Below are 22,188 nucleotides of genomic sequence, written 5' to 3' on the forward strand. Positions count from 1 at the left end.
CTCCTGAAACCTCTCGTATTAACCATATAAGAATTGAAGACCTGAAGGAAAATGATGCACAGAGCCTTGGCTCCTTAGGGAGTTTTGCATGTTAATGAGCCCTCTGGTGCCAAGTTCCTGAACTGTGGATCCTGAGAGATTGGACAAGCCTTTGAAGAAGTAGAAGTCAGCAGCAAACGTCCAAGTTAATGAGACTGTTAGTGGGCTCCACTGAAGACCGTCACTGAAGAGACCATCAAGGGAATGACTATGTGGCCCACCTCCATGTGGAGGTGGCTGTGAAAGCCCTAAATATGTTTCAGCAATCACGATGGCCAAGCCCTGACCCTCGTCCCCTGAGGAGGGGGATCCCTTCCCCCATGTGGCGCTAATGGCTCTTCCTGGGAGCAGTGGGATATGGGGGTGTGTGATGCTAATTGCAGGACAGCAGTAGGGCATTTCCTAGGCTCTGTGGAGTGAGGGTGAGGAGGCAATGAGGCTCTGGGCTGTATGGAACCAGTGTCTTCTCATGGCTGTCAGTGGAACAGACAGTTGCCATAACAGGGACGACAAAGACTTCAGTTCTGTTGTCCACAGTCCAGCCTCTCGGCCATCCCCACCACAGATGGTCCTACACTGTCCTATGCCTCTGCCTGTTTCCCTGCAGATTTTAGCCAACCCGCTGCTTCCCACCTTGCTCTGACCCCATGATATCCCAAGTTTTACTGATGGCGTTCTGTCCTCACTGGCTGTTGCTTCAAACACAAAGCTGAAGATTTGCCAGTGCCTCTGAGTTCCCCACAACCTATCCGGTTTCTTTCAAAGCCCTCATGATGCTCCTCTAGCTCCCAGGATGTCCCAGCCCCACACTTGCTTGAATCCTTTATGTATATCCTCATCCCAGCACTGAGATGCACATCGATCTTCTCCTGCATCCTTTAAAGTCAACGCTCAACCTATTTCACTTCAGCATGACAGCACACACACCCACACCTCCCCTGCTATTTCAGGTCCTCTTCCTGCCCTTAGCACACTCACTGCTGGGCACACACCGCTCTCCCCCTGCACTCCCATGGGTCTCACAAACCCTTCCCGCTTCCCCTGCAGTTATGGGACCTCCCTCTGGGAGGGTCATGCATTTTCCAGCATCATGGATGGTTCTTGTGGTCCATCCAAGTGTGGGCAGTGAAGGAGGGGAAGAGAGCAAGGCCAGCTCATGAGGTGTGACTGAACACAGCCACCCCCAGCAGCGGGCATTCCCTCTCTGCCAGGGTGAGGCATGCACACAACATGGAGACATCTTCCTTATCTTTGCTGTGCACAAGAGGGGACTTTCTTCATGACACCTTCCCAGGAAAAACCTCCTCCTCCTCCTCCACCCGCACAGATACACTGCTTTCCGTTTCTGGGCTCAGGCATGGCTGGAAGGATTTGCTAAAGCCATCGGTCATCACCTTGTTTCTCAGGGACATCTCCCGACCCTCTCTCCCAGGCCTACACATGGCCAATCACTGCTTCTCAGGGCCAATCACTCTTCAGCAGCAGCTGGTCAGAGCTGGCCATTTCCCCCCATGCAGGCACTGAGCCCAGCAGGAGAATGGAGATGGCCTCACAGCCAGACTTACCCATAAACTGGGTGAACGGCCAGCCCTGGAAATGGCTGGTGACAGAGTCAAGAGTGTGAAAAAGGCCCTGGGCCACCTTCCCGGTCTGTCCATGCCACCAAGGGCACAGACTGGCCTCCTCTCTCCTGCACCTGCGCGTCTCAGCTCCCATCCAGGAGCCCTGTCTGTGAACCACTAGCTGCCCAATGTGAGCCCTCACCCTGCGCAGTCATGCAGTACAAGCTGTACACTGATGTTTTTCTCTCGCAGGAACTTTCCAGCTCAGCCCAGCTCCCTCCAAGACCTCCTACCTCCCCTGCCCTCTCTCCAGCCCAGCTCACTCTGGTCTGGCCCCACAGCACTACTTGCCACAGGGTGCTGCAGAGCTCTGGGCACTCATCCCAGAGCCCCAGCCCCTCTGAAGGGCACAGCAGCCCCTGGGGGGCAGAGAGGAGTCAGCCTCAGAGATGGGGGGCCACAAGGACTAGGAGGTCAGTGTCACCCTGTGTCCACTGTTCTTCTCTCCAGCATATCCTGAGAGGTCTGCAGCCCCTCTGGGCCATCCCGTCTCCCCAGGCTGGCACAAGAGTCCTAGTCCTTCTGGTCCTCAAGAGCTCCTGATTCCCCCAGCACAAAGCAGCCTGCCCCAAGCTGGTGCAGCCAGAAAGACGTTTCTATTTCCCATTCATTTCTGCTACGCTGAAGGTGCATCATAATCCAAGAAGTTGCTGCAGGTTCTTTTATTTTCTTAAAGAAAATGTTTTCCCATTTAAACAAAGTCTCCGGGTCACACAAGATGGGTGGATCACTAAGGGGAGGCATAATTTTATGTATTTGAAGACAATAACATAAAAAGTGGAAAAAGGAAAAAAAAATACAGGGAAGGCAGACTTGGCCTGTCACGACATCATAGACTGGGAGTCAGCTGCAGAGGAAGGTGGGCAGCCTATGGCTGCTGAAAGACGTCCAGTTACCAGTTTGCTCAGGGCATCCTTGAGCTCCTGGTTCCTCATGCTGTAGATGAGGGGGTTCAGTGCTGGAGGCACCACTGAGTACAGAAAAGACACCACCAGACTGAGAAGTGGGGAGGAGATGGAGGGCGGCTTCAGGTAGGCAACCATTGCAGTACTAAGAAACAGGAAGACCACGACCAGGTGAGGGAGGCAGGTGAAAAAGGCTTTGTACCGTCCCTGCTCGGAGGGGATCCTCAACACGGCCCTGAAGATCTGCACATAGGACAGCACAATGAAAACAAAACACCCCAAAAACAGAAAAGCACTAACCACAATAAGCCAAACTTCCCTGAGGTAGGTGTCTGAGCAGGAGAACCTGAGGATCTGGGGGACTTCACAGAAGAACTGGTCCAGGGCATTGCCTTGGCAGAGTGGTAGTGAAAATGTATTGGCTGTGTGCAGCAGAGCATTGAGAAACCCACTGCCCCAGGCAGCTGCTGCCATGTGGACACAAGCTCTGCTGCCCAGGAGGGTCCCGTAGTGCAGGGGTTTGCAGATGGCCACGTAGCGGTCATAGGCCATGACAGTGAGAAGAAAATACTCTGCTGACATCAGAAAGAAAAAGATAAACAATTGAGCAGCACATCCCCCATAGGAGATGGCCCTGGTGTCCCACAGGGAATTGGCCATGGATTTGGGGAGAGTGGTAGAGATGCAGCCCAGGTCAAGGAGGGAGAGGTTGAGGAGGAAGAAGTACATGGGGGTGTGGAGGTGGTGGTCGCAGGCTATGGTGGTGATGATGAGGCCATTGCCCAGGAGGGCAGCCAGGTAGATGCCCAGGAAGAGCCAGAAGTGCAAGAGCTGCAGCTCCCGTGTGTCTGCGAATGCCAGGAGGAGGAACTCGGTGATGGAGCTGCCGTTGGACATTTGGTCCCTCATGGCATGGGAGCCTGTTCATGGAGGAAAAGACATCAATGAGTTAGGAATGATTTCTCTGAGCAAAATCTATTCCATTTCTTGTAGAAGTCCCCATATCACCTGTCCCTAATCAAGAAGACGTTTGGCAGGTCGCTTTTGTGAGCTATGGTTGGTGCTGGCTGAGGGTGACCCTGGCAGCAGTGCACTCTGCGGTGGGCTCTGGGGGAGCCAGCGCTGCCCTACAGCAATAGGGAAATAGGAAATAGGTTAAATCTGCTCGTGATATCAAAGAGCTTTTCCCCACTGTCTCTCCCAAGGCACCCAACCCTGGAGCAGAGCTGGGAGGATTTTGTTTTGTTTATTCTGCTCTAGTGGTCCCACCACCCCTGAGGAGTGTTTTTAAGTCAGAAATCCTTGGCATTAGTACTACCCTTCAACTGAAACCTTGTGGGTCCTGAGAAGCAAAGGGGCCGTCCCTTAGTGCAGAGTGAGGACAGCCAGTCTGCCCATCAGCCCTGGTCTCAGCTGCCTTGTGCTGGCACCTCTTTGAGCTGGAGGACGATAGCACTCAAGTGTTCCCCCCAAAAGAAACTGGACACTGCTGAGACCAAAAGAAATGCAGTTGCCAAGTGCAGACCTCCAAATCCCTCACCCTGCCTCAGCGTACCCAAGGAGGAGCTCAGCTCTCCCCTCCCTGCCAGGGGCACAGAGGGCTCACTGCCGCTGCCTGCGTGGAGCCACCCAGCAGCATTTCTGTGGCCTTAGCGCTGACTTGTCTTCTCCATGGGGCTCCTGCGTAACACAGAGATGCCATGGGTGACCTGTGCCCTTCTGGAGGGCACCCTGCAGCCCAGCAGAACACCCCAGGGAAAGAGTCAAATGTCCTAAAAATGGAGCATCCATAAGGAGCATTGGCTCTCTCCCAGCCCTTAAAATGCATTGCCCAGAGCTTCCGATTTAGGTGGGAACTACAGCAGCATGGGCAGGAGAGGAAACATGCATAAATGCCCCAACGCTCCTGTCAACAGAGGCAGGATAGACAGATGGGTACTCAGGTCTTTCTCCTCATGAGGGACCCTGCTGCGAAGGAGTGACTCAGCCTGATATCCCATGGCCTTGGGGCCACAGGCTGTGCTACATCTACATGGGGGATGAGACCTGATGGGGGGGGTGGTGGTGTGTGCTCCAGGGGAGGTTTCTGCACTGCATGGGGTGGCAGGGAGGTACCCAGTTCCCCCTCCCACAGTCTTTCTGAGAGTAGCTCCCTCTCCCTCCCTGCCCATGTCTCTGCTGCCTGGAGCTCTCCCTGCCAGGAGCTATTTCTCTGTCCCCATGTGTCTGCTCCCTGCCAGTGCTCAGAGACCCCAACGCACCCGCTGTGTGCTCAGCTCTGCCCTGCAGACACCTCCTGGCAGCAGGGCACTGCCCAGGGACATATCTGTCTGTGCAGAAGCTAAGGAGCAGCTCAAACAAGTCCCACAGACACCACCGAGGTGATGCTGTCGTGCTGTCTGTAGGCTGAGCAGTGCCTTAGGGGACTAGATGAGGTTCCTTGCAGACCTACCCATCTCTCATTCCAATGCTCTGGGAGTCTTGGTGTCTTGTCCAAATTCAACACCTCCATCACTCTTTCCCTGCCCTCTCTCCTCTCCCTCAGTGCAGGACATGAACTGAGGGTCGGGAAAGCAACTTTGTCTCAAAGAGCAACTTCATTGACCTTCCTATGGCAAAGTCTCCTCTGGAAAGGGTCACTTGGTGAGCTTGACCTGGGATCTCTCAGTGTAACAGATAAGGTGTCTCAGAGTTGTCCACACCTGACAGATCCATTTCCGTTCCCACCCATCCAACTAGTATAATCTTTAGTGCAAAGACTCAGGAATGCACAAGCTGAAGCAGGAAAGCCTTGCCTTGACTGTCATTTTAGAAAGATCCTCTCCAGAAATGTGCTGGGGGTGATGTGGAGCTGTGAGCAGCCCTGACACACACAGCACCCTCTCAACAGCAGAAGGACCCTGCCTGGCTAGCGGTCACTCCTTCCACCCTGAGCTTCTCCCCGCAGTGCCCTGGGGAGCTCCCTGGGCAGGCTGAGTGCTGACCCTGGCAGGCAGCGGAGTCCCTGCCCCAGCTCACAGTGCCCTGGGGTGCAGGGACCCTGCTCTGAAGGACAGCCCTGGGCACCCCTGGATGCACACCCACCTTCACACCCCTGCAGCCATCCCCGGGAGAAGGCAGCGGTCATGCCCTGTCCCTCTGACAGTGCAGGGAGGAAACACTGCTGTGGAGCACATCCTTCTCCTCTATACTAGGGAATCTGTGAGAGTCCTCCTGGAAGTTCCTACAGGCTATGGGATGAACCAGGTCTAGGAGAGTCCTGCAGAATACTTGTTATTATTGCCCTGCAGCTCAGAGACTTACCATATAGAGGGCTGTGAAGATTTCTCTTCCAGTCAACTCTCAGCTGTCCTCCCACTCCACACTGCGTTTAAGCTCTCTCTGCCTCCATCCTCTCCCCTCGGTGCCTGCAGGCAGTGCCCTCAGCCCTGCTGCACTTTGAAGAAAAGCTGCTCCTGGGCAGAGCTGTCTCTCTGCAGCACTGCCCACTTGCCATCAGCTCCCTCCCTCCACCCCAGGAGCCCAGCCCAGCTCAGCAGCAGAGGACCAGCCCAAGGCAGCACTTTCTCTGCCCTCTCTGGGCTCCCTCCAGGTGTCCCTGGGGCTCTGGGGGAACCTGCTGTGAAACAGGCTGAAGGAATCACTGCTGTTCCCTTCCTCAGCTGGGGAGAGACGCTTCTCTCCAGCACTGTCATTTTCCTGCTCAGAGAGAGAGTTCAGTCTAAATATCACCTTTCCTTGTCCCATCAGTATGCAGAATACCCAGTGAGCGTGAGGGATCTCCTTTACCACTTCTGAGGGAAGAGATTCAGCTGAGGCAATCGAGGCATCTCATCCTGGGTTTGTAGTCCTGGGGCTGGAAGTGGTCTCAGCTCCCTTCCATGACTGCCACAAACCCACAGGAGGTGGGATTTCTCTTGCCTCTCTTCAGGTGTGCAAAAACTGACATTTCCATGTGAGCTTTTTGTCTCAGCTCCCCTGCTAATTAATGGTGATGGAGGGCAGGACTGAGTGCTTCACATGCAAATACCTGGTGGCATCTGAGGTGCCAGAGGTGGCCCAAGGTATGTGCAGGGAACTGCAGGCTCTAGTGGAGCATTTCTCATGCACAGGGCAGTGTCCATCTTGGAGGCCATTGGGAAATTCCTTTGGCCAACTGAAATGACAGCAGATGGCCACATATAGGAGAATGAACTTGTCCCCACTCGGTATGGACAGGGCAGCCTATAGAGGTATTTGTCTGCCACAGTGGTGTTATTTTGCACCAGAAGAGCTAAGTTTCTCTCTTTTGCTTCTCCATCACCTATATGTATTAGATCAGCATTGACTATGGTGTCTCATGGTGTCCTGCCAGGGCTGCACAGCCCAGGCCCTCTTCCATCTGGATTCAGTGGCAGCAGGGTTTGCTCACTCTCTGAGCACCTCATGTTGCTTTTCTCATCATCTACATCTACATCTACAGCTGCACCTACATCGCATATCATCTTTTACGTTGCCATCTGCAATCCATTTCGAGCATATCTCTGCCATGTAGCAAAGCCTTTACCTATATGGGGTCTTGGGACTCAGTTCCCGTTTAGTTTGTGACAAGTCTGAGGTGGGCCCCAGCGGGCAGCAGCTGAGGTGCAGCAGCCCAAACGTGCACCAATGCCCTCAGCCTGGGGCACAGACAGGAGGAGCTGGAGCCCCGCGTGCCATCACAGAAGTGCCACATTGATGGAAGAACTGCCAAGGTGTGGTGGTGTTACCGAAAATCGTAACGAAGAAAACCGTCCAAGCCAAATGACAGTTTAGAAAGCCGACATTGGTTTATCGCAGCGCTGGGTGCATGGGGGATTTCTCCTCCTAACATGCACACCAGGGTAAAATCATGACAGGTATTTAGAACAGTTAACATAGTTAGTTATGCCTACTGGTTCTACCCCTTAATTAACTATTGGTTAATACTTTTCTTACTTCATCTTAAAGTTACAGTTCTCTTAATTCACCACGCATGCTCGGAGAGTCGGGGGCTTAACTGGGTTGGGGGCTTTTCTAGCTAGGAGGTGTGTTCTTTAGCATTAGAATGAGATTATAATGAACCAAGTTAACTCAAGGGCACTATTTTGGCAGTCCATTCTATTTTTCTAAGACTTGTCCTTGTGTTAATCATTATTGCATGTTAGCAGAGAGTTAGTGAAGGCAGTCTTTATCTCTAATCGCAGGTGCAGTTGTTATGAAGCATCTTCTCTACATTCTTCTTACTTGTTTTCGACACTTGTTTCCCAAGACGTTCTCACACTCTCTCCCAAGATGTTCTTGCTTGCTTTTAACACTCATTTTTCAAGATGTCCTGTAACTTTCCCCTCTTTGAGACTTGTGGATATATTCTATAATCTCATAAGTCTCACTTTTTACTTAGATTTCATCAATTAGAAGATGATTAATCTTACCACACAGTCTTAGATCTATCTCATTTTCTTATAATCTAATAGAATATGAAATACTTTAATTCTTAACCTAATTCATTAAACATGCAATAATACCATTAATACTATCACTATCGATTTTCTTAACACTTGTCAAATACTATTACTTATCAATATTCTTATCTTATTAAAGAGCCTTGTAGAAGTCATTTTATGGAAAAATCAGTTATCTTATACATAGTTAGTATGGAAATTTTCAGTGATTCAGATACTAGCTCAGTTTGACGTTCTGGTATTATTATATCAGTTTTGCGATGCAGTCAAAGTGATTGTTTGTAGTAGTCATGTTTTGGGTTAGTCAAATTTTCTTAGGTTTCAATCCTCTCTTTTGAAGCAGTCAATTTTTCACTATTTCCATATGTTTCTTTCAATGGCCCTTTTAGTACAGCCTATGCAGATCCCTATAATAATCGCAATCATGATCACCTATATTACTCCTAACAATGTAGCTAACCATCCTTTCAAAGACCACCCACTTAATTCTTGGAGAATTTTGTTGAACCAATTATTTTCAGCTACTTCTCTTGTTGCGCTACTATCTCTTGCTACCTTTCTCATTTTGTCTAATTGTTCTTGCAGATTTCCAGTGATATTAGGGATGTTGATACAGCAGTGTCCTTGGTCTAACTTAAGATATCCACATACTCCTTGTTCCTTGACTAATAGTAAATCCAAGACCAGTCTATTCTGGAGTGGTATTTTAGTGTTAGTTTGAATTTGCTTGTTTACAGTTTGGAATCTTTTTTGAGTGGCTCTCGATAAGGCTTCCACCTGCCAAGTTAGATTTTCTATTAACATTCGATTTTCTAAAGCCATCAGCCCTGGTAACTTTGAAGTCCCCATTCACATTGCACTGCTGTGGAAGGCTGCGTCCAAATATCGGAATCTTCTTCTGTCTCAGTATTTCTTTTAACTCATCCCCAATATTGAGCTTTGATTGGACTCTTTTTCCGTATGGGACATAGGGTCAGTAATCCTAAAGTTATTTGTCTAGTTGTTGTACTAAGTCGTAATTGGGTAGTCCAATATCCATCTGATGTAATCCAGGTTGTGTAGCCTGGGGAAGGAATATCATGTTTGCAATCATTAATCGAAAAATTTTGACTTTTGCAATGTTTCATCCTTGTTAAGGTAGAATTTAGGATTGATATTTTACTAGAATTTAAAACATTGGAGCACATCCAATTGGTTCGGCTAACATAAGTGACTTTCGTTCCCCAATTAAAGCACCAATCCACACTCCCTGTATAGTTCCAGTATCCCTCCAAAGGTCTAGTCCAAGTTTTGAGTTTTGTTCTAAGGTTGTTGCATTCCGGAGCAGTGGTGACATTGGGTACCCTCTTATTAGTGACACAAAGTTTCAGTAATCCTGCAGCCTGCCCACCAGAGGCTGCCAATGCTATTTGGAGAAACTGGGCATCTAAGGGATGTGATCCCTTGGGACATTGTTTTTCTGAGCCTCTCCCAAATACTGTTCTGCTGTCCCCTGATCTCCAAGAAGTAGCATCTTGTAAAACATCGTTTCCTCTTTGTCTACGTTTATTGTCTTTGTCCAAATAATAAGAAACATTGGCCTGTTTAAAGGCTCCTGTGATATTGTCATAGTCTTCTAGTAAAGATAAATTCACTGGTATAGTGCCCCGTGGAATAGGCTGACTGGCCGAGTGAGGGATCGGAATGCATATTGTAACATTGGTAAGATTATGCATTTTGCCAAACCCTTGTATTAAAGTTAGAATGAGGTTTTCATCCAAATCTGTATTGACCTCTTCATCTATATCGATTTCTGCATTTCCTGACATCGCTGCAAGAGATATAACCCAGAACTTCAGGATTCCCATGTTAATTTTAAACGTAAAGGTCCCTTTTGTGTAACTGTCCATTGTGGTGATGCAGCTGGCTTTATCCTGCTGTGATGTATCCACGGAGCGACTCCTTCAAGCTTGACAGCAGTGTAGGTGGTGAGTAAAACTTGAAGAGGTCCTTTCCACTTCTCTTTTAACAGCTCGTCTGACCATGTCTTCAGCTACACCCAGTCCCCTGGTTGGTAGTGATGCACAGGCACGTCCAAAGATAGCGGTGCCCTCACAGAGACGTATCTGTGAAGAGAGGACAAAACCTTTCCCAGAGAGATAACATATCCTTTTAAATAATGTCTCTCTGCAATGTCAGGATTAACTCCTGTTTCAGTCATTTGATAAGGTTTACCACACACGATCTCAAAAGGACTGACCTTTTCTTTAGATCTAGGTTGGATGCGCATCCGTAGCAAAGCTAAGGGTAAAGCCTCGAGCCATTTTATCTGAGCCTCTTGACAAATTTTACTGATTTGTCTTTTTAAACTTCGGTTCATTCTTTCTACCTTTCCACTTGATTGAGGTCTCCATGGGGTATGGAGATCCCATTTTATCCCCAATGCCTCAGTTAGACTTTGAACAGCTTCTGCTATGAAGTGTGGGCCCCTATCTGAAGACAGTCCTATGGGTACCCCAAATCTTGGTATTATTTCCTTAAGTAGCACTTTTGCTTCCTCTTTTGCCTTGTTGGTGTGACAAGGGAAAGCTTCTGGCCAACCTGAAAAAGTATCTAGCGTTACTAAAACATACCGGTACCCATTCTGTCGCAGTAATTCAGAAAAGTCTATTTGCCAGAAGTCTCCTGGACTGTTTCCTCTTTTAGTCACCCCTGGTAAAGGCCTTCAGGGTAAGTGAGGATTATTCCTTAAGCATAACTCACATTTCTTTACAATGCTCTTAATTATTCCAGACATTCAAACACTTAGCACTTGTGGTTTTAATGCCTTGACCATTGTTTCAATTCCCCAGTGAGTTTCTTGGTGTTTTCTATTGGCTATTTCACGCATGATCTCTTGGGTAACTATTACTTGGTGTGAAGGGGCTACCCACCATCCTTCTTGGGTTTTGGTTGCCTTCAGTAGGTTAGCTAATTGATTACCTTCTGGTGTATATTGTGGACTTTTAGGTCCCAAGTTCTGAACTTTTTCTGGCAAAATGAGCAATATTTGACCTTTAGTTGCTTCTTTGGCAGCTTTATCTGCCATACGTTTCCCTATATGCATTGGGCTATTTCCAATTTGATGTGCCTTGCAATGCATAATTGCCACAAATCCGGGTAAATTAATTGCCTGCAGTACTTGTTGGATTGTTGGCCCATATTTGACTGGGGATCCCTGAGATGTTAGAAGTCCCCTTTCTTTCCAAATGGCTCCATGAGCATGGACCACTCCAAAGGCAAATTTTGAGTCTGTCCAGTCATTAACACTTTTGCCTCTTGACAGTTCTACAGCTCTCAGCAAGGGTGTGAGTTCTGCTTTCTGGGCTGAGGTATTAGATGGCAAAGCTTTAGCCTCAGTTACTTCCTTAACAGTTACTACTGCATAACCTGATTTTCGTGTTCCGTTATGCATAAAGCTACTACCATCTACGAACAGGTTCCAGTCTGCATTTTCCATTGGTAGGTCTTTCAGGTCTGGTCTGCTGGAGTATGTCTGTTCCACAGTTTGCAAACAGTCGTCTGCTAATTCTTCCCCACCAGGATCAGTAGTTAGGAAGGTCGCTGGATTCAGAATTGTGGTTACTTTCAGCTCCACATCGTCTTGTTCCAGAACAGCTTGCCGGGGAAGATTATGGAGAGGCTCATCTTGAGGGTGCTCACGGGACACGTGCAGGATACTCAAGGGATCAGGCCAAGCCAGCACGGGTTCATGAAAGGCAGGTCCTGCTTGACCAACCTGATCTCCTTCTATGACCAGGTGACCCACCTAGTGGATGAGGGGAAGGCTGTTGATGTTGTCTACCTGGACTTCAGCAAAGCCTTTGACACTGTCCCCCACAGTACTCTCCTGGAGAAGCTGGCGACTCATGGCTTAGAGAGGTGCACTCTTCGCTGGGTTAAAAACTGGCTGGATGGCCAAGCCCAGAGAGTTGTAGTGAATGGGGTGAAATCCAGCTGGCGGCCGGTCACAAGCGGAGTCCCCCAGGGCTCAGTTTTGGGGCCGGTCTTGTTTAATATCTTTATTGATGATCTGGATGAGGGGATAGAGTGCACCCTCAGCAAGTTTGCAGATGACACCAAGTTGGGAGGGAGTGTTGATCTGCTCGAGGGTTGGAAGGCTCTGCAGAGGGATCTGGACAGGCTGGATCGATGGGCCCAGGCCAACTGGAAGAATTTCAGTAAGGCCAAGTGCCGGGTTCTCCACTTTGGCCACAACAACCCCAGGCAACGCTACAGGCTTAGAGACGAGTGGCTGGAAAGCTCCCCCGCAGAAAAGGACCTGGGGGTGTTGATTGACAGCCGGCTGAATATGAGCCAGCAGTGTGCCCAGGTGGCCAAGAAGGCCAATGGCATCCTGGCCTGTATCAGAAAGAGTGTGGCCAGCAGGAGTAGGGAGGTGATCATGCCCCTGTACTCGGCGCGGGTGAGGCCGCACCTCAAATGCTGTGTTCAGTTTTGGGCCCCTCACTACAAGAAGGACATAGAGGTGCTGGAGTGTGTCCAAAGAAGGGCAACGAAGCTGGTGAGGGGTCTGGAGCACAAGTCTGATGAGGAGCGGCTGAGGGAACTGGGGTTGTTCAGTCTGGAGAAGAGGAGGCTGAGGGGAGACCTTATCGCTCTCTACAACTACCTGAAAGGGGGTTGCAGAGAGGTGGGTGTTGGTCTCTTCTCCCAAGTGACTAGTGACAGGACAAGAGGAAATGGCCTCAAGTTGCTGCAGGGGAGATTCAGGCTAGATATTAGGAAAAAGTTCTTTACTGAGAGAGTGGTAACACACTGGAATAGGCTGCCCAGGGAGGTGGTGGAGTCACCCTCCCTGGAGGTATTCGAGGAGCGTGTGGATATGGCATTGTGGGACATGGCTTGATGGGCATGGTGCTGTGTGGTGTGGGTGGGTGTGGGGTTTTGGTTTTTTGCATTTTGGTTTTTTTTGTTTTTTTTTTTTGTTAATGGTTGGACTTGATGATCTTACAGGTCTTTTCCAACTTAGTGATTCTGTGATTCTGTGATACTTCAGCATCCGGCTTGGTGACAACCAGTGTCCTCCTTTTTGTTCCAGTACTGCTGTAACTGCATGGGGTACAAATACGGTTAATTTCTGCCCAAGTGTCAATTTTTCGGGCCTCTTGGATCAATAATACTGTAGCTGCCACTGCTCGGACACATGCTGGCCATCCTCTGCTAACATTATCTAATTGTCTTGAAAAATACCCCATGGGTCTTTTCCATGATCCCAACTTCTGGGCCAAGACCCCTAAGGCAATATGCAGCCTTCCATGCACAAACAGTTCAAATGTTTTTTCCAAATTCGGAAGGCCTAAAGCTGGAGCATTCATTAAGGCCTGTTTCAATTTTATGAATGTATCTCTGCGCTCCTGAGTCCAGACAAGGAGATTTCCTTCCCCTTGTACAGCTTCATATAAGGGTTTGGCAGTGAGTCCAAAGTCTATTATCCACAGGCGACACCATCCGGCCATTCCCAGAAATGCTCTGAGCTCTTGTTTTGATCTTGGTTCGGGGATCTGGCAGATGGCCTCTTTTCTTTCAGTTCCAAGACTACGTTGGCCTTGGGAAATTGTGTACCCTAGATACATTACCTCTTGCTGGGGATTTGTGCCTTTTTCCGGGACACCTTGTACCCTGCTGACCCCAAAAAAGTTTAGGAGCTCTATAGTCATTCGTATGGAATTCTTCTTGTCACTTGTGGCTAACAGTATGTCATCTACATATTGTAGCGAGGTGATGTTTTATGCATCTTTTGCCAATCCTCTAATTCCTTGGCTAATTGATTTCCAAAGATTGTAGGACTGTTCTTAAATCCTTGTGGTAATACTGTCCAACACAACTGGGTCTTTCTACCTGCCTTAGGGCTCTCCCACTCAAAAGCGAACAGTTCTTGACTTTCGGTTGCTAGTGGATGGCAAAAGAAAGCATTTTTTAAGTCCAGTACAGTGCACCATTTGTCTGTTTCCTTCAAAGTGGTCAAGAGAGTGTGTGAAATTGCCACTACTGGGTGAACATCCTGTACAATTTGATTTATAGCCCTTGGGTCCTGGACCAGTCTTTATTCTTCTGAATGCAGTTTTTTAATTGGCACTATTGGGGTGTTGTATTCTGACTGACACTCCTTTAACTATCCAAAATTTATAAATCGTTCTATTAAAGGTTCTAATCCCTTTCTTGCCTCTAATTTAACTGGATACTGTTTTCGTCTTACCGGTCTGGCATCTGGTTTCAACTGAATGATTACTGGTTCCGCCATTAGGGATAATCCTGGTACTCCTTAAGCCCATACTAGAGGTGTTACAGCCTGTTCAACTTCTTCTGGTATGTGCACACTCTCAACTTCCTTCTGTAACATAAAAACTTGAGCATCCAATCCTTTACTTTCAGGAACATGAACTTGGATTTTTCCTTCTTTGAAAGTAATTTGTGCATTTAATTTGCTTAATAAATCTCGTCCTAATAGCGGCACAGGGCTATCTGGGATATAAAGAAATTGATGGGTTAACACCCTTTTCTCAATTTTAAACTTTAAATGCTGGAAAAACAGCCGATTTTCTCTCCGCCGTGTGGCACCAATAATAGAAGTACTCTGATTACTCAAATTAGCTTCACATGTATTTAACACCGAATAAGTAGCCCCCGTATCTATTAAAAATTTTACGTTTTCATTCCCCAACTTTGCTATAACCAGGGGTTCTGTTGGGGCGGGTTCTGATTTTTCCCGCAGTCTCCCTCAGTCTGAATCTATTGTCATCATTTTAGCAGCCTGATTTGGCATCTCCTTATGACTCTGTCTTTTCAGCTGCAGGCACTCCCTTTTCCAGCGTCCTTTTTGCCTGCAGTAAGCACACTGATCCACCTCCAGCAGTACTTCAACCCTTCGCAATCCACCAGGAAATCTTTTTCCCTTTACGGGGACTGTGAATTTGCTAGTTTCTTGGGCTATGGCTACTGACAGCATCTTATTATCTTTAAGCCTTTCTTTTCTCTGCTTCACTTCCTCCACGTTTTCCCTGTTGTTATACACTTTCCAGGCATGCTCTAACATTTTATCCAATGAACGACCGTCTGCTCCCTCTAGTTTCTGTAATTTCCATTTTATGTCCGCATTAGACTGTTCCATAAAGATGCGGATCAACGAGACAACATCTGCTTCATTGTCTGCATTCAAATCAGTATATTTTCTCGCAGCCTCCATGAATCTTTCAAAGAAAGAAGAGGGATCCTCATTCTTTCCTTGAATGACCTGATACAATTTAGACCAATTCTTTGGTTTTGGAATTGCATTCCGGACACCATACAAAATCAGTCACTGGTATTCAGATAATAACAATCTTTGAGCCTGGATGTTAGGATCCCAATCAGCTGGAGTCTGGCACTTGGAGGGCCACGGTGTCATGTCATTGAACATCCCATAAAGAACCAAGCTGGGAAGTGAGTCTCCAAGCCCAAAACAACAAGGTCCATGGTCTGGCAAGGCTGTGTCTATGGCTGTGTCTGTACACCTACAGCATAGATCAAGCTGGGGCTGAAACTCGGGCCTGGGTTTAAATGGTCTGCTGGGCCCATGGATGGAGTTGTGGGTCGAGGCCACAGGTGAGGCTGGTCAGGGTCATGAAGCCTTATGGATGCTCTCAGGGCCTTGGCACTGCCCCCATGGGATCCCACCTGCCAGTGCCCCCAATAGGCCAAGGTCTCATTCCCTGATGTCCAGGGTCTGTGCTCTGTTACTCTCCTTCCCACATCCCCGGGGATGCGGGAGATCACAATTTCATGGTCACCACAGTCAAGGTGACCACTGGTCTTCACGTCCCTGACCATCTCTTCCTCTTTTGGGACTACCAGGTCCCGGTGAGCAGAAGACTGAAAGCACCATTTGGCGGCTGTGCTAAGAACGTTTCTGCAAACACCACAAGAAACCTCCTGGATGGTTTGCATCCTGCCGTCTCACTTGACCAGTGACTACCAATGGGAGTCCCCCATAAAAGCCATGTTCTGCGATCCACAGATTTCCTCAGGTCATTTAAATAAGACACTGTTCATTCCTCACCCTGACTCTATGAGCTGTAACTCGGTCCTGGATCTGGCTGGGAGGGAGTTAATTTACTTCATCGCAGGACATATGGTGCTGTGCTTTGGGTCTGTTACTAAAACAGCGCTGATAACACACCGGTGTTTTTGCTGTTGCTGAACAGTCATTGCAGAGCATGAAGGCGTTCTCTCTCTCACACTCTGCCCCCACAGAAAGTAGGCTGGGGGTATGCAAGAAGTTGTCAGGGGCACCGCTGGGACAGCTGACACAAAATGACCAAAGGGATATTCCATACCTATGATGTTAGGCGCAGCAAAACACAAAAAACCCCAACCCTCAATGACAAGCGGCTGCTGCTGAGAAAGTCACTGGGGAGGACGTCATGCTGGGGGCTGACTCGTTAGACAGCAGCTCTGCAGAGAAGAAACCTGGGGTCCCAGAGGACAACAATCTGAGCATGAGCCATCAATGCACCCCCACGGCAAAGGCCAACAGCCTCCTGGGCTGCATCAGGAAAAGCATTGCTGACATATTGAGGGAGTGACCCTCGCCTGCTCCTCAGCACTCGTGAGGCCATATCTGGAGTGCTGTGTCCAGTGCTGGGCCCCCCAGTACAAGAAAGTCGTTTGACCTGATAAAGCAAGTCCATCAAAGGACCCCAAAGCTGGTTTAAGGGACTCTAGCATCCTTCACAGGAGGAAAGGCTGAGAGATCTGGGACTATTCAGTCTGGAGAAGAAAAAGCTAAGGGGAGGGGTTATTAATGTGTATAAATACCCGGGAGGGCATGAAGATGAGGGAGCCAAAGTCTTCTCAGTAGATCCCAGTGGCAAGACAAGGGGGAACGGACACAGCTAAAAATACATGAAATTCCATCTGAATGCAAGAAAACACTTTTTGACTGCGAGGGTGGTCAAACACTGGAACAGGTTGTCCAGAGAGGTGGTGGAGTCTCCATCCATGGAGATATTCCAAAACCACCTGGACAAGGTCCCGAGCAATTTGCCATCACTGACCCTGCCTCAGAAGGTGGGGATGACTAGGTGATCTCCAGAGGTCCCTTCCAACCACAATGATTCTGTGACTCTTTGAGTATGGAGGAGAAAAGTAAGACTGAAAGCAATGAACAACACATAGTCCTGAACACAAATACCATGGAATCCCATGGAGAGGACCCACGCTGGAGCAGAGGAGAATTGTGAGAAGGATGGAATGGCAAAGATGTTATGTACTGACCGTAACCCCCCATTCACCATCCCCACTGCTCCTCTTTGGGTTGGGGTGGGTAGAAGAATTGGGAATAATGGAATAATTTGAGCCTGGGAAAAAGGAGTGGACTGGAGGAATGGTCTTTAAGATTTTTGTCATAGCTCTAACTCACTAAATCTTTTTTAATTGGCAATAAATTAAATTGACCTTCCCCAAATCAACTCTTCCTTGCCCATGATAGTAATGACTAAGTGAACTCCCTTTTTGACCTTGGCCTATGAGGTTTTCTGTCTTATTTGCTCCCCTTGTCCCTTTGAGTACGAAGAGTGGGTGAGCAGCCAGGTGGGTGTCTGGCTGCTGGCCAAAGTTAACCCACTACAGGACAGCATTGGGACTGCTGTATCAAGTAGGGAGCTCTCCAGCACAAAAAAGACCCTGACAGACTGGGGCGAGTCCTGCAGAGGCCAGAAGGGTGATTGGGGCCTGGAGCACATTATGTGCAAGGAGAGGCTGAGAGAGCTGGGGTTTTGAGAAATCCCTCAGAGCCAAACACTGGAGCAAAGACCAAGGATGACTGGTGGGATCTCAGTCAATGGAGTTTTTCAAAATTCGTAGAGACAAGGCATGAGCACCTGATCTAGCTGGAGCTCTCTGGGAATGGGCTTGGCTGAGAGACCAGCTGTGGCACGAGCTCTGGGACTTGGCGTGTAATGAGAGTCAGTAGGAAACCAGTTTCCTTTTTCCTAATAATGGTGGTTGAGTTGGGTATCACTGAGCCCCGAAGGAGGACAGAGGTGACCATGCAGCAAAGGTCCCCTCCTCAGGGCTAGCGTGTATGGTCAGAGATGGAAATGATGGAAATGACCAGTGTGTGGGTCTGGTCTGGGACAATTTCCCTGGGACAGATTCCCTGGGGTGTCCAGGGAACTTGACACCGATGGGGACCCTCTCTTTTGCACCTATGGTGCCTTGCTTCCTTCACCATGTCACCTTGCTCTGCACCGTGAGCACCCTGCTCTGTGCCCCACCCTGCACACTCACAGAGCTTAGCTCTACACCAGCATTGTCCTCTCCTGAGCACACTCCAGCCCAGCCCAATCCCTCCCCAGCTCTCCCCATCTCCCCTAGCCCCATGGCAGTGCTGACCGCAGAGTGCTGCAGTGCTCTGAGCACTTTACACTTTACCTTTGGGTGACACTATCCTGGACACGCTCTCACTTTGGGGAGCTCCATTCTCTTCCCACGCTAGGCACAGGCTGTCCATGGAGATCCCCCAGGCTCTCCAGGTGGCTCGGGATTCCTCTCTTGAAGGACATCGGCTGCCATGTCCCATGTGGGAGAGACCTGGGTACGTACTTCAGTGAGCAGTCACCAGCTCTATCGCCACTAGACACCAACAGCTGAATGTTAAATCCAACCTCCATCTCTAAGAGGTCACAACATGACAATGAGCTTCTTGCCCCTGAACCCAGAGAGCAAAGGGCCCCTTCTGGGATGCAATTCCTTGGATCTGTTCCTGACACCAAGTTTTGAGGAGGAGCCCAGCCATCAGGCAGTGCATGGGGAGATCCCTTTTTATTACTGAGATGCTGTTGCGTTAAAGGGCAAAGCAATTTGGCAGAAAATAAACCCCACTGCGTTCCAGCTTGTCCTCAGGTATCAGAGGGGCTGGGGGCGGCTGGGCTTAGATTCTGAGTGATGCCCAATTCAGTGTTACAATCCCGGTCGCATTCAATGTATTGAACTCTCACGATTACGGATGCACTCGTAATACCATACACTTTCAGTCTAGTTGCACTCCATGAACTAGCGCAGCCACACTTAAGGAATTTGGTTGCATTTAATGAGAAGTCACTCAGCTAGATTAATGAATAGTGCAGTTTATTGAAGCAACAGATGCACAAGTTCTTTTGGATTGCCGGTGATAGAATTACTGCCTGCAAAGCATGTGCACATACCAAGAATGTGAGTAATATAGCCTGGCTAAAAATGCATTAAGTTACAGAACAACTCTACAGAGATTTCTGTCTGCCGGGGAAGCACTCGGTATAACCAAGTGTTCAGATCTTACCCAAAGGTGTCCCTATTGCGGGGTAAGAGAGGCTCAGCCTGTCGACTGATCCCAAGTGTCAAAGGTGGTCTGTGTCCCGGTCATCCCTCCTCTCTTAAGCCATTTTATACTATTTTCACATTTCAGGTGGAGTTTGAGTGACGCTAGTCATACGTATCTTTGTTGTAATTGGTGTAAAAGTTTCTTGCTTTGCTTTTAAAGGTATTGACTAAGAAACTTTTAGAGCACAGGCTCAGTGAGGGGTGGTCGCACCTTGGAGGCGGGTAGCTTTTGGGATGGAGGTGTGTTTCAGTATTATAATAAGATTATAATGAGCCAAATTCACCCAAAGAATAGTATTTTGTCAAAAAATGACAGACTGTTGGCCCATTTCCAGGAAAATCAATGCACATTTATCAAATTCTAATATAGTTCACTACACACCATTACACACACTAAATAGGTTATTGTATACTCGAAAGGTCCTTGTACAGTAGCATTGTCTTTGACCAGGTACGTATCCTAATTGTCAGGATGAGTCTCCACCTCTATGTTCCATAGTACCTTCCAGTTCCCATCTTATCACAGAGCCTGGCCGCGGTGTCTTCACTCCGCTCCACCCTCCGTGCAGTTTCTCTTAGAGTCAGCACACCAAGCTCCCCTGGTGTTGCCAACACCTAAAGTTGCCTGGGGAGCTTCTGTGGGATGGAACCCTTCTGTAACTGCCATACTCCACCCCAAAGTTCCTTCAATGCTGTACCTTTCCTTAAAATGCAAATATAAATTTAATTTCGAAGTCACCTCCAGCAATAATTCCACAGATGCTAGGGGGGGTCTCAGATCTGACTCAGTGTTAGACACATTTTTAAATGGGTTCCAGGTGAGATATTGTAGGTTCATGCTTCGGGTGAAGTGAAGGAAATCCAAATATTTCTCTAGGATTATTAAATTCACAAATAACATTATCACTAATGACAAGAAAAACCAAAAAATACAGAGAAAAAACAGCTAAAAATACCACAAAAGCATGGGCCTGGTATGTGATAATTTGGGATTCATTTGTGAACAGAGATTGGAAGTTTGTCAGTATTGAAAAACATCCATGCAACCACTTTCCTAATGGCATTCTTGAGCTCCTGGTTCCTCATGCTGTAGATGAGGGGGTTCACTGCTGGAGGCACCACCGAGTAGAGAACTGCCAGCACCAGGTCCAAAGATGGGGAGGAGATGGAGGGCGGCTTCACATAGGCAAATATGCCGGTGCTGGTAAGGAGGGAGACCACGACCAGGTGAGGGAGGCAGGTGGAAAAGGCTTTGTGCCGTCCCTGCTCAGAGGGGATCCTCAGCACAGCCCTGAAGATCTGCACATAGGACAGCATGATGAAAACAAAACACCCCAAAAACAGAAAAGCACTAACCACAATAAGCCAAACTTCCCTGAGGTAGGTGTCTGAGCAGGAGAGCTTGAGGATCTGGGGGATTTCACAGAAGAACTGGTCCAGGGCATTGCCTTGGCAGAGTGGTACTGAAAAGGTATTGGCCGTGTGCAGCAGAGCATAGAGAAACCCACTGCCCCAGGCAGCTGCTGCCATGCGGACACAAGCTCTGCTGCCCAGGAGGGTCCCGTAGTGCAGGGGTTTGCAGATGGCCACGTAGCGGTCGTAGGACATGACTGTAAGAAGGCAGTACTCCCCTACAATGAAGAAGAGAAAGAAAAAGATCTGAGCAGCACATCCCCCATAGGAGATGGCCCTGGTGTTCCACAGGGAATTGGCCATGGACTTTGGGAGAGTGGTGGAGATGAAACCCAGGTCAAGGAGGGAGAGGTTGAGGAGGAAGTACATGGGGGTGTGGAGGTGGTGGTCGCAGGCTACGGCGGTGATGATGAGGCCATTGCCCAGGAGGGCAGCCAGGTAGATGCCCAGGAAGAGCCAGAAGCACAAGAGCTGCATCTCCCGTGTGTCCGCCAATGCCAGGAGGAGGAACTCGGTGATGAAGCTGCCATTGGACATGTGCATGGAGGCCTGTCCAAGAAGGAAAAGACACAGAGGAGTCAGGACAGGGTCTCTGAGCAAAGCCCTCTCCATTTCTCATAGACAGCCTGCACACACATTGAGTGTCTCCTTCTCAGGATGACACACTTGCAGCTCCCTGCCTTGAGCTCTGCTCTGTGCTGGGTGAGCGCACTAACTCTGAGGACTCAGCCCTGCTCTACAGAAGTGGACACCTGGAGGCTGCAAACAGCTCATGGTTTGGGGACGGCTCCTGCAGACGGACGCTCTGAGGCGAGAGAAGGGGATTTGTAGCAGTGACTATCTGGGAATACTCTCCAAGCCCTATAGTGAAAAATGACATTGGGACCCGTGCTCATCTGCCCCTGAGAGACATGATCCCCGTGAGGGATTCATCTCCTTCACCTTCACCCTCTCGCACAGCCAAGAGTCAGTAACGACTGAGAAAGACCCTTTCTCACCTCAGTCTGTCACCTGTACTGCATCTCCAGGCATAGTAGTATGAGTGAGGGGGGTGGAGGGTGAGGAAACAGCATTGTCACTATGAACACCTCCTCGCCTAGGTGAAGTGCGCCCATCACACAGAAGGGCTGCTCTGTAGCTTCATAGCCCATTCTTCAGAAGATGGGCTGCAACACCGGGTCAGTCATTGCATACTGGTGCAATTACGTAGGTTTCAGATGTTCCCATCACACCGGGAGCATGTTTTTTGAAGGGGTAGAAAGCCTTGGCTTTTTCACTGCTCTCAGAATAAACACTGGTGAATACACTAGTGAGTCCCAAGAGATGGAAGGACGCCCTGCGCCTCACTGCAGAGTCTGGAGAGATGAC

General features: G+C 48.8%; 2 protein-coding genes across 2 annotated transcripts; both read right to left on the reverse strand.

Annotated features, from left to right (window-relative positions):
• Window positions 1–2,482: 2,482 nt before the first annotated feature.
• Window positions 2,483–3,475, reverse strand: LOC132320282 (olfactory receptor 14A16-like). The gene has a single exon (XM_059832555.1). It carries the CDS (start codon window positions 3,473–3,475, stop codon window positions 2,483–2,485), a length of 993 nt encoding a protein of 330 aa, XP_059688538.1.
• Window positions 3,476–20,400: 16,925 nt separating this feature from the next.
• Window positions 20,401–21,189, reverse strand: LOC132320283 (olfactory receptor 14C36-like). Its single transcript, XM_059832556.1, has one exon. The coding sequence runs from the start codon at window positions 21,187–21,189 to the stop codon at window positions 20,401–20,403; it is 789 nt and encodes a 262-aa protein (XP_059688539.1).
• Window positions 21,190–22,188: the final 999 nt, after the last annotated feature.

This window comes from Gavia stellata, chromosome 34 (genome assembly GCF_030936135.1).
Source record: "Gavia stellata isolate bGavSte3 chromosome 34, bGavSte3.hap2, whole genome shotgun sequence".
In the NCBI taxonomy this organism is placed as follows: Eukaryota; Metazoa; Chordata; class Aves; order Gaviiformes; family Gaviidae; genus Gavia; species Gavia stellata.

What these genes read in the sequence shown, in the direction of transcription:
- LOC132320282 (XM_059832555.1), bottom strand. Translation starts at nt 3,475, where the DNA reads ATGAGGGACCAAATGTCCAACGGCAGCTCCATCACCGAGTTCCTCCTC.
- LOC132320283 (XM_059832556.1), bottom strand. Translation starts at nt 21,189, where the DNA reads ATGTACTTCCTCCTCAACCTCTCCCTCCTTGACCTGGGTTTCATCTCC.